At 47.5% G+C, this 11,828-nt stretch overlaps 1 protein-coding gene across 3 annotated transcripts; it reads left to right on the top strand.

Moving 5' to 3' along the window:
• Positions 1-1,114: 1,114 nt before the first annotated feature.
• Positions 1,115-11,042, top strand: VBP1 (VHL binding protein 1). 3 transcript variants are annotated; one of them, XM_062607413.1, is made up of 6 exons: positions 1,115-1,268; positions 5,551-5,675; positions 6,554-6,620; positions 7,073-7,171; positions 8,875-9,013; positions 9,883-11,042. In XM_062607413.1, the coding sequence occupies exons 1-6, from the start codon at positions 1,176-1,178 to the stop codon at positions 9,951-9,953; spliced, it is 594 nt and encodes a 197-aa protein (XP_062463397.1). In that variant the 5' UTR covers positions 1,115-1,175; the 3' UTR covers positions 9,954-11,042. The 3 variants fall into 3 exon arrangements, with proteins under 3 accessions (XP_062463397.1, XP_062463398.1, XP_062463399.1); XM_062607415.1 differs by lacking the exon at positions 1,115-1,268 and adding an exon at positions 4,483-5,295; XM_062607414.1 differs by lacking the exon at positions 7,073-7,171.
• Positions 11,043-11,828: the final 786 nt, after the last annotated feature.

Raw genomic sequence — 11,828 nt, 5'->3', positions numbered from 1 at the left:
TGCCTTTTATTGGCTATTTATTTAAAAGGAGCTACTCTAATTTAGGTTGTTTGGGCTTTTTTCCAATCCATTCTTGTACAGCCGTTTCCTTACATGGGTTCCTTCATTTTATAAGAATACAGAATGTGTGGGAAACGCACTCGCCACAAACTGGAAACCATTTTGGGGGTTTACGTTCTGTGAATTCACTTTTTTAACACAGACGCTGAAGCACAAGCCTGGCTGTGTGGGTGTTTTAACTGGGGGGTTCTCAATTTGTTAATACACGAACTGTTCGTTTTCTAAAGACCGCTCAGATCCCGTTATTTGAGGAAACAAGTTTTGGAAAAAAAATAAACTTTGGCACATGCAGAGCGGGTGTGTGCGTGCGGTGCTTCGGGTGCGAGCGGTGCCTCGGGTGCATGCGGGGCTTCGGGTGCGAGCGGTGCCTCGGGTGTGCCAGCGGTGCCTCGGGTGCATGCGGGGCTTCGGAAGCGTCGGGTTAGGGCGTTCTGCGGCGGAGGTATTGCTGCGCTGCCTTTGCGTTACTGAGGTGTGAGGGGTGTCGGGTTCTGGGGCAGTTTAACGTGACCGGGTGCCTGGTTCCTTCGGGAAGCCGTGGTGCGTTTTACCTGCGCGGGGTGAAGCCGTTTGTGTCACGGGTGACCGCGGGCTCCCTCCTGAGGAGCCCCGAAGCGGACAAGCCCCCCCCCAAACGTCAGACGCTGCTGGCTCCCTCAGCCGTTCTGTACAGGCGGGGTCCCGCCGGTGTCGCGCTGCTCCCGAGCCGCATTCCTGCGTTAGAAATGAGTACTTCCAGTCGCTGCTTTCTTGCCCCTTCCCCTGCAGCAGCGCTTTGTCTCCAGGCAGGAGCTGGAGCTGTTTAACGGGCGGCTCCCGCAGTGTCACACCGGCACGGAGCTGCCCCACGGCGGGGACCCGGCTCCTCCACCGCTGCAGGAGCGGCCGAGGGGCAGTGGGACAGCAGCGTCCCGGCCCGGCGGCAGGGGCTGCCCTAACCCCACCCCACCGACAGGCGGCGCTTTGGGACGGCCGCCGCTCCGCCTACCGCGCGCTCTGGCGTCACGGCGTCACACACAGCCTGTCAGCCAATGGATGGGATCGCGCTCGGCTCCGGCGTGTGACGTAGGCCTGGCGTCCCAGGGACGGCCGCGCACGCACTGTCGGTTCCCAAGATGGCGGCGGCCACCAGTAACGAGACTGGGTGCGGCGAGGCGGCGGCGGGCGGGAAGCGCGGCCCCCTCGGCATCCCCGAGGCGGTCTTCGTGGTGAGCGGCGGCTCCGCCGGCCGGGCCGCTCCGAGCGCCGGCGGGGGTGGGAGGAGGAGTGGGAGCCGCGCTCCGGCAGCCGGGCCCTTTCCTTGTGAGGCGGCACCTGCGGCGGGGCCGCGGCCTGGCGGGCGGTGTCGGGGGACGCGCGGGCGGCGGGGCTGCTCCTCACTGTGCTCCACTGTGCTGCGGAGCGGCCCCGCCGCGGCCGGGGGAAGGCGGCGCCTTCCCCTCCTCGCCGCTCCGCTCCCCCTCACAGCGCCCCGGGCTCGTCCCGCGGGCCCGGCCCTGCCCGCGGCCGTTCTGCGGTCTCGGCAGGGAGAGCCCCGTTCCGGAGCGCTTCTCTTCCCCCAGGCGGGGCAGGGTCCCGGGGGCTGGGGGTGCCTTGAGTCCTGAGGGGTTGCAGGGGGGAGTGGCGTTATTTGTATTCCCTCCTCGCGGCAGACTCCAGTCCTGGTTTTAAGCGGTATCATGTCAGCTCACTATCGAGCTCACGTGCCAGCGAAGAGCGTGTTACGAATGAGCCCTCCCATCACACACACTGAGGCGTGGTTCCTCACAGCGGCTCCTCCTGCATAGCGCCCGTTCTGTTTCACCTCCAGCAATGCCGTACCGCGCTGCCAGCGCCTTTACCTGCGTCTTCCCCTCATAATCTAGTCCTTGACTGGGGCTGAATCAGTCTCTGGCAGTGACTGCGGTGCCAGGCTGGTTTCCTACAGACCAGCAAATGCGTGTTTTTGGAGAACAGGCTGAACCCGTTTATCTGACTTTAGAAGGCCATTTCCCAAGCGTTTAATAAATCTGTTGACTGGTTGGAAAGAAGAACTCATCGATGGCACAGTGACATGGTTTCAAAGGTATCTGTTCACTCTCTGCTGTGGGCTGGCTCTGATTGCTCTCCCTTGATTGCTGCTTTATCTCACTTGATCAATAAGTATCAATCACACTGGCTGTACCTGGGTTGCCTTTGTCGCATCTTGGAACGCCTGACATCTGCCCTGAACACGTCAGTCATTGTGCTGCTTTGTGCTGAGATTTATTACTGAGATAAACCTGCATTTCTCAGATCTGTGCTGGCATCTTTACCAGAGCTGTTTGAACTGGTCAGCTGTGACTGTTCTTGCAGAGATAAATGGATTTGACTTGCATTTTGGTATTTCTAGGTGTAGTACCCATGTTACTCTGTATCTTCCCAGGAAGTAGGTCCTGAACAAATACATACAGTGCCCTGGAATTCAGTGCATCCAGATCCTGCTTTTTCTTTAAGGTTCTTTAACAGTTCTTGGGGTCTGGCAAATCTTACTGGGATGTAAAAGTGTTGCTATCTGTGCCCCACTTCCTTCCACGCTTATGGGAGACTAGTATGGATGCAGGTGAAAGGGAAGGGCCATGGCTCCAGCTGCACTGCGATACCTCCGTCCTTATGACAGAGGAGAACGTGTGGTCTATGCTGGCTCTCAGTGGAGGTGGCCGCTGGTAGGGGACAGGAGATAACCACAGACCTTTGAGGGGGGCTGTCACATCCCTTGTTTTCATGCTGGCAGCTGTGGGTGCAGCTCCTATTTGCTTCCACGTTGTTCCTTTTTGATGCTTGTGTCTGAAGTATCTCATGTGCTGTATGATGTGACCTGGGATTGTTCTGTGCTTCTGTTCACTTCTTAACCTTGTGTTGGCATCTGAAACCCACTGAAGTTTCCTACTTCTCAGTTTCAAGAGATGCTCATATCAAATACAGATGTGTCTGCAGAAGACATCCTCAATCATGATCTTAGCATACTTGGATGTCAATGTTAAGACAGACTTTCTTTTATTCAAAGGAAGCATACACTAAGAAGTTGTTAATGGTATCTGCTCCACAAAGTGAAAATACCAGGGTCTTGAGAGTGGTTTCATTACAGGCTTTTTCTTCAGACAATAGGTTTCTGTTTTGTTGTATGGCTGCCATGATAAAAACTTGCTGATCACTTGCTTGATGTTTCCTCCCACCACATGCTATAAGGGCAGTCTTATGGTGAATGTTGTCCTCAGAGATGCTTTCTTTAAGTGTCTCAATTCAGTAGAGGCTCTTCAAACAGTTTATTATGGTAAATACCTTCTCGTAGGCATTGGTCTGTGGATTCTTGTGCCTCTCTAGACTTCAAGTGGCATGAAGCATTAACTCAAGGTTTCACTGGAGCTGTAAAGTCACTCCAAACAGAACTTTTCCAACTCTGTTTTCTTTTGAGCTGTTGTCCAGGTGTTTCCAAATAAAGTATCTTCCTTGGCATGTGTGTGAGTGGGAGGATAGGGAATTCAAATCTGAGCACATCTCTTTTGTTATGCTCTCTGCATATGCCCACAGGTGCTGATGTGCAGAAGCAGAGCGAGTGCCTGCAGCTCTTTATTTGGGTCGTCACTTAAAAGATAAACATAAGGCTGTGTGGGAAGGTGCCATCCTGCTGTATTTCAGGGCTTGAAGTTAGCAAAGACTAACACACAACAGTGGTGTTTACCAGTGAATTTTCTTCCTAAAAAGACAGATGAGTCCTGGCAGGGCCTTGCACAACCTGTAGGGTAATTCTGCAGTTGAGATGCTGCATGACACACCATGAAGCAGGCATCCTAATACCATTGATGCCCAGCTCTGCTAGAGAGTTGTTCTGTTCAAGCTCAAAGAAGTGACCATGTCTCAGCCTTGCAGTGGAGTAAGATGGGTTGAAAGTCCAACCAGTGGGGCTTGGACGTTGCAGTTGAAAAACCTGGGGGGTAAATCTGAGCCTGCCTTGGGCTGGGCATTGTGCACTGGTAGGAGACCACCAGCATGCAGGGGCTTGGATTCACTTTGCAGCATTCTTGTTTCAGGAGGACTTGGGTTCTGTCCTGTGTCTACAAGCAGGTGTTAGCTGGGGCACAGGAGGTGCCAGGCAGTGTGTGAGGTGAGTTGCTGCTCACCTGCTTTTTCCTTCTGTCTTGGGTGATTTACATGAGCAGAAGAGCTTCCATAAGAGGGGGTTTCATGTCAGAGCATCCTCAGGCCTCACTTGTACAACGCTTGCCTGAATCTAATCCTTAGGGGTTTCTTTGTTTAAAGCTTCTCTACAGGCTCCATGAGGAATGCTTATTCTGCTGTTGTCGGTGAGGTAGCTTAAGACATTCCTTGGGCAGTTAGTCTGAAACTTGGTCTCTTGGGCTCTGTTGCACCACTTAACACCATGCTGCCTGCTGGAGTCTCTTCTGGAGTTCAGATTTGTGCTGCAGGTTTCCTTCCTGATAAGGAAGGTGGGTGAGTTCTCACCAGGTTCAGCCATTTCATAGTAAGTTTCTTTAGCCAAGAGAATTTAGGAGTCATAATGAAGGGAACCAGATAGGTGTCTGATAGTGCTTTAGAAGCATGTTATAGTCTTTTTCTGGTGTGAAACTACTGGAATGCAAACACCTAGTTAAAGGGAGTGAAGAGGCCTGTGGTAGGCTTCTGTCAGGTTTCACAGAGCTATGAAGAGAAAGAAGGACAGAATTGCAGCAGTGGGTCATCTTGAATTATACGTGGGTAAATGTCAAGGTCAGAAATGTATGGCTGATCCCCACGTGCCTTTCAGGAGGCTGAGAACGTTGCCCACAGGCAGGTGAAGCTTCCTGCAGTCTGAAGGAGGCACTTGCAGAGGTCAGCATCCCTGCCTGCTCAGGCCTGTCCTCCCTGGCTGCTTTTCCAGCTGATGGTAGGACTGGCTGGCATTGTTCTCTAGAGGATTCCATGGCTTCCTGCCGGCTATAGGAGCTCTTGAAGGTGAGCTGTTCACTACCATAAAGCCTGCCTGAGCAGATACCACAGTTTTCCTCCTCTTTGTGTCTCTACTACAACGTGCTTGATCAGGCCATGATTCTTTTCCTTCATCAGTCTTATCCTGAACAGTTTGTAATCTGATCAGCCACAGAGAAGCATTATCCCTGCTGTAGGGAGAGCAAAGCAGGGGTTAGCAGTGGTCTGAGGATACCCATCCCTGTCAGGTGTCATTCGACATCTGCTGGGACTGGAAGCACCACTGACAAGGTACTAGCAAATCTGGCTATGAAATAGTCCTTGCACCTATCCTGTAGTTCCCTGCCGTAAAAAAGAGGGGAGGGGGAATTGAAAAGATGACTAAGAAGGGAAAGTAAATGATTTTGCACCTCACTCCAGAGAACAAGAAGTTTATTTGCCTCTAGAACCCCCTCTAGACTTCGCTGCAGAAAGATGAGAGCATGACTGTATCTAGGAGTGCTGTAAAACTGTTCTAACATTGAGGGTTTCTTTTTCTCCTTAAAGGAAGATGTAGATTCTTTTATGAAACAGCCTGGAAATGAGACAGCAGATGTAGTTCTTAAGAAGCTGGATGAGCAGTATCAGAAGTATAAATTTTTGGAACTTAATCTTGCCCAAAAGAAAAGGAGGTAAGTCCTCATCTTTGCAGAACTGGGAAATGTGTAGCATAGTTTTATTGTTTTAAGTCTATTTTAAAATATCCCAAGAGGTAACGTTTTTATGTTAGGGGAGCTGATATTTGTAGTACCTCGAGGAAAGCCCAGCTTTCTTTTTCCTCTTCTTGAGAGTGACATGCAAAAGAACTTCCAGTATTGTTGAATTGGTTCTTAAGCCTTTAAGGCCAAACAGTACTGCTGCAGCCTCTTAAATGTGGTCACCTGGGGTAAATAAGAATGCAGTTTTGTCAAATGATGACTGTATCAAGCCTGTAACTTTTGGGTCGGTGACCTCAACTCTCCTCCATAGCTTCAGTCTTGATCTGAAGCCAAGCAAGAAGCAGATTTCTAAAATCATAGCTTGATGCAATATTTTTATGTAGATTAAAGTTCCTTCATGGACAAATATCGCTCCTGACTTCTACCTGGAGGCCTGCCTTTGGCAGCCACTGCTGTCGGAGCCCATTATGCTGCTGCAGGGGCTGTCGAGGAGGGGTCTTTTATCTGTGTTTCTGCTGAGGTTTCCCTCTTTGGGAAGATCAGAAATAAGCAATAATAGAGTATTTTAGCAAAGAGGTATCTGTTAGTGTCAGTGCAAGTGTTCCAGTTTGAAAGCAGTATGCATTGCTCTGCTTCAGATAACCAGTGAACCTCAGAGTGCTGCGGGGCCGGTGGGGCTGGAGCTGAGGTGCCTTTACATGCCATAGCTTTCAAATCTGCATTTGGAAGCCTGGAAGGCTGTTAGAGTTTCAGGTTTGGAAATGGAGGTTGGATTGTGTAATAAAACTGCTCGCTTGTTTAGGAAACTTTGTGTCTCTGTAAAATAATACGTGACTGTTGTTAATTCACAGGCTAAAAAGTCAGATTCCTGAAATTAAACAGACATTAGAAATTTTAAAACACATGCAGAAGAAAAAGGTAAACTTATTTTGAATATCTATGAGTATGAGAAAAGCTAACTACTTTTCCACCCTGACAGAACACATTGCAAGAAATGTTTTGGAGAGCACACTTAATATGCCTTTATAAATAACAGAATTGTTTTTAAAGGTATGTAGTACTTTTTGGAAGCTAGTTCAAAACCTGCTTGTAATGCAAACTGTTAACAGTGTATAGATTGCAGCTAAGCTTTGACTTCATCTATTATTTATAGAGATTTCTGTATTGCTTTTAAATACATCTTTTTAAAATGCTTTATTCTTGGAGCTCTAACTTTAATGTTGATGTACAATTGCATAGAGCTCCACCAAAGTTAATACTGTAGCAATGGCAAAAAAGCAGAAAAGTGTGCTCTTTACTGTAAGTTTTATGTCTTTGACATAAGTTTCCAGTGAAAAATAGCAATTTTAAGTTTTATCATTTGTCTTAAGGATTCCACAAATCCAATGGAAACCAGATTTTTATTGGCAGATAATCTCTACTGCAAAGCTTCAGTTCCTCCTACAGATAAAGTTTGTTTGTGGTTGGGGGTAAGTAAAATGGAACTTTCTCTGAAACTGTTTAAATAACTTACAAAAGGCTTACAGAAGACAGTGTTTGTTGCTGTCTCACCGGTACTTCTAGTGGCTATGGGCATAATTCTGTTCCTGTGTGCACAGTGGAGCTGCCCCTGTCAGAAGGGCAAGTCTCACAAAGACATTTCAGCACATTAGTCAAGGTTTCATGTTGGATTTATTTGGTGCTGAACAGCAAATACTTCAGAGAATTGTAATTTTGCTGGTTTGCTCTTTCCAAAAAGCACATTGGTGAATGTTTTCCTTACCTCTTCTATCACTTTGTGGTTCAAATTAACCATCCAGCATTGCTTGGGGTGGGAATAACTTCAGTTTGGCAACCAGCTTCCCATCTTCTGCATTATTGGTATTTAGCATCTTGCTTTCCCTTTTCAACCATGTTTTTAGGAAAAGATGGGGTTTCTGTTACTCACAGGTACCTGCCAGCATTTAGCGTGCTAGAGACTGGTGGGATCAGAGCTCAAAACACAGATTTCTAAGTACTTAAGTGATATACCAGGTTGGGATATTTTGTATTCAAAGGCTTCCTCTATGTGGAGATAACCTGCTAATGTTTATTTTGATACTTCTAAATCCGGGATGTTCCTAAATCCCTGTGTTGGCTGCCAAACCAAACCACTTGGTTACAACAGACGCATTGTTGACCTGCTCACCATCTGGGCTGATTGGGCAGTTACTCCCAGCCTCTCCCACTTCTCTGTCATAGAGGGATTGATCTGACACCTCTTGCTTTTAGGAGACTGTCTTCAGAATTCACAAACATTGACTTCCAGGGAGCATCCCAGGTTTATTTTGTAACAGAGTATCAGAGAAAGTTCATCCTGTTGATGGTTCGTATGGAAAAGCTGTAATGAAATGCCACAAGCAGTATTATATTTAGGTGTTCTTGGCCTTCTGCCTTTATCTCCTTGTTGCTTACAGTCTGCATGTTGGGCTCTGTGCATTACTGTTTTTTGGGAAACTCTTCTGGTTATTTCAGGAGAAGAATGGCTGATTCCCTCTTGCAGCTCCATGCAGCATCTCTGGGATCACGTCTAGTTAGCACATGGCTGCTCAATGCACAGTTCTCAGATGGGACAAAGCTTCATTGGGGCATCTTGATACTGCTCGTTTATCTCTTCATGCGGCAGCTTCTCACTGACACAAAGATAGGTCAAAAACCTCCATGGTAAAGGAAAGGACTCTGACACGAGTTGTATCTTAAAATACCTGTTAATGACCAGTGCCTGGAGGCTGTTTGTTTGTCAGTGTTCCACACAGATCCCGAGGTTAATCTTGAGTGGAACAAAAACTGTTTCTAGAGTCATGTGGCTCTTGAAAGGTGCTTCTAAGAAATGTCAAGTCTCTCTTTTGAAATATGGTGGAGATGCTAATAACCTGAAAGGCTGAATGCAGTCCACAGGGAGAGAAGTCCCTTGTTGCTTAGCTATAGGACAAGAACCTTTCTGAAGTCACTAGAGGGATTTATTACAGTTAATGCAGTGGCAGAGGCCTTGAGTGGATTCTGGCATTGCTTGTTCCGAATCTTGTTGCCTTGACCTGTCAGGACAGCCTTCTGTTAATGTGCTAAGTTACAAACAGCAGCTTGAAATAAGCCTGCTATGGCTTTTTCCTTACAATGCAAGGGTAACAGCTTTTACCAATCTTTCTTGTTTTAGGCCAATGTGATGCTTGAATATGATATTGATGAAGCTCAGGCTCTGTTAGAAAAGAATTTGTCAACAGCCACAAGAAACCTTGACCTTCTAGAGGAAGACCTGGATTTTCTTAGAGACCAGTTCACCACTACAGAAGTCAGTATCCTTTTCTTTGTTGGCGGGGGAAGAGGTGCATGTGAGAGCTAACACTGGAAAGTACCAGTTCCCTGATGTTTTTATCTGAGACTGGCTGCCCTTATGATTCTGTAGCACTCCAGAAGTTTCACCTTTCCTAGCAGCGAAAGGGAACATTTTGTTTTCAGTGCTGAGGCTATAGATGTAGCAAGGCTTGTGTTTGTGGTTGCAGAACTAGACTGGGAGTGACTGGAAGCGTGGATCGGTGCAGTGGATTGATGGCCAGGTGGCCATTTCAAAGCAAAGTGACTCTTCCTTCCTCTCTAGAGCATGTTGCTCTTTGATCTATTGCTCATCATACCCGATTCAACTGTGTCCATGTTCTCCAAGCCATGCAAGCCCTGCTGCAGCACGCTTGGTGCTGCTTAGGCATTGCTTAACTTGGGGTTTATGTCTATGTACACTGCTGAGGGCAGCCATCAGGTGAAGCATTAGATGTAGTGAACAAAGGCACAACTGCTTGTTTTTTCAAGTTGATACTTAAGCTGTCTTAGTGCTGCAGGAAGTTACGGGTACCTGAAATAGGCAAAGAGCTGATACAGACAGGGCGACTGACATCAGGAAAGAGTGGCTGTGAGTAAAACTAAAGGTGTGTTTCTCTGGAGTATCTTTTTGGAGGTTTTTAAGTGAATGGTATAAATGCTGCAGTTAGTTAGTAGTATATTCCTGTGTGTTAAGGCTTTGTACCAAGCCAGCTCTTTCATTAAATGGTTTATATATTGACAGTTACAAGTCAGTGAAGTGTGTCCAAGTCTCTAACCTGCTTTCCCCCTTTTTTGTCTTTCTTTTTCCTATCTGAATGCACAGGCTCTTTCCTTAATTCCACACTCTCAGATATGGCTAGAGTTTATAATTGGGATGTAAAGAGAAGAAACAAGCAAGACCCTTCCAAAAACAAAGCATAGTTTTGCCAATTTTAAATGTGGTTTCAATTTCCAAGTATTTTTTATTTAAACACCCCCAAAGTTCATTCTCAAGGGACTGAGTTACTTTAAGCATTTCAGTAAAGGGTAAAATGTATAAAAACTAATGGTGACCACCATTTTATTTATTTGTAAACTCAGAATTTGGTTTCATGCATGCTTCAGGAAATGAATTATTTGAAAAGGCACCATGGAGTCCAGCAAAGGACAGAGTATTTTGATCAGACCAGTCTGTTGTAACTAAATTTCTACCTGAGAGCTTGTCTGCGAAGTTGAGGGGCATGCGTGAAACGAGTCTGGCACTGGAGCAGGGATTTACTTTTTAATCTCTGTGTACAGATGATGGAGCTGAAGGTGACTTGGGCAGGGAGATGTGCAGCTGTGATGTGCTAAGAAACAGAGAAAACAGAGTGAAGTCTTGCATTTTGTTTCAGTCAGTTAACGGGCAGCATCACTCAGTGAGCATTCCCAGATACCCACAGTGGATAAGTGTGGTTTTATTACCAGTGGGTTAGTTAACTGCCTGTAACTGAACTCTCAGCACTTTGCACACAAGACTTTGTGACCTCTCTGCAGAGAGGAGTGGTGAATGAGCAGCACAGGCTGCGTCAGGGCTGCAGGTGATCTCTCCCCTTCGTTCTCATACCCATGTGCACGCTGCCGACTTCTACAAACGCCTTGAACAAGGACCCAAAGCACTGGTAGCCTGTAAACAACCCCCACTTCTGATCCCTTAGACAAGAGGGGTCACCCCTCTCAGCCTCCCAGTGGTGAAACCTGTATCGGGTGAGGGTGCGTTACTGAGGCCCGACTGCTGGTGTCAACAGTTGGAGTCTTTATTGGGGTTTTCCGGCGCCTTGCGAGATTGTTGCCTTTTACCTCTGCAGTTTCTTTCTAAACTGAAATGCTCAGTGGTGATGTCAGTGGCTACATATTCACATTCTGTGACTGAGAATACAGGTTTCGCTGCAAAATAAATGCAAATGTCAACCGTTCAGTCTTCATGTAAGAAACAGTATACCTGTAAATTTTTTGTACTTTTATTTCATGATATTAAAATAGTAAAACTAAGCAGTTGTGGCAAACAGCTGGTTTTGTGCATCTTTCTTTGTGAGGAATCATGGATCTCATCTGATTTTGTTTCCCTCCCTTCATGGGGGTATATGTGTGTGTGTGTGTGTGTGTGTGAAAATGCAGTTGAAGCAGCAGAGATGAGACATGGAGCTGCTGAACAGCAGCTCAAATGAAACAGGGAGTGTGAGTCAGCACATCTGAATTAGCGACCCCGCAGCTCTGTGGCTGTGAAAGAGCAAGAGCTGCAGGGATGGGCAGAACCCAGGGACATCCTTACCACCAGCTGCAGGGAGCACCTGGACTTGGCTCATCCGTACCTGTCATGCAGGGAGATGCTGTTTGTTCCTGTGGCTCCGGCTGTGGCAGAGAAACGTCTGGATCAAATGCATTCTGTGACTAACAGGTACGTGGGGCTGCCAGGCTTGGCTGGGCATGGGGCTGCTCAGCCCACGGACTGCTGTGCTGCCCTGTGTAAGAGCATCAGCACTGACGGGAAGGGCAGCTGCAAACACGTCCTGCTTTCTCCAGCAATTTTCTCTTCAATATTTGGATTAATGAGCTCCCAGCAGGCCAAAGCATGCTCCCGCTGGCTGGTCCTCGGGCAGCCAGCGCCTGCCTGTGCTGGGCACAATGAGATGATGAGTTAAGTGTTTCTGCAGGAGCAAATACTGTGTGCAGCTGACAATGCCCTAATGGTGACAGCGCTGGGGCTGCTCAGTTGATTCAGAAAGTATCAGGCTTGGGATTGGGGTAGGAGATGGCTCTGGCCACAGTGGTTTGGGT

The sequence above is a fragment of the Pezoporus occidentalis genome, unplaced genomic scaffold (genome assembly GCF_034315485.1).
Source record: "Pezoporus occidentalis ecotype Australia unplaced genomic scaffold, CSIRO_AGI_Poc_V1 ctg123, whole genome shotgun sequence".
Lineage (NCBI taxonomy): Eukaryota > Metazoa > Chordata > Aves > Psittaciformes > Psittacidae > Pezoporus > Pezoporus occidentalis.
The sequence above is the reverse complement of the archived record's forward strand: the minus strand, read 5'-3'. Positions and strand labels throughout refer to the sequence as shown.

What these genes read in the sequence shown, in the direction of transcription:
- VBP1 (XM_062607413.1), top strand. Translation starts at nt 1,176, where the DNA reads ATGGCGGCGGCCACCAGTAACGAGACTGGGTGCGGCGAGGCGGCGGCG. An exon ending in AACACATGCAGAAGAAAAAG is followed by an intron (nt 6,621 to 7,072) that starts GTAAACTTATTT and finishes ATTTGTCTTAAG; the next exon opens with GATTCCACAAATCCAATGGA. An exon ending in AAGTTTGTTTGTGGTTGGGG is followed by an intron (nt 7,172 to 8,874) that starts GTAAGTAAAATG and finishes TTCTTGTTTTAG; the next exon opens with GCCAATGTGATGCTTGAATA.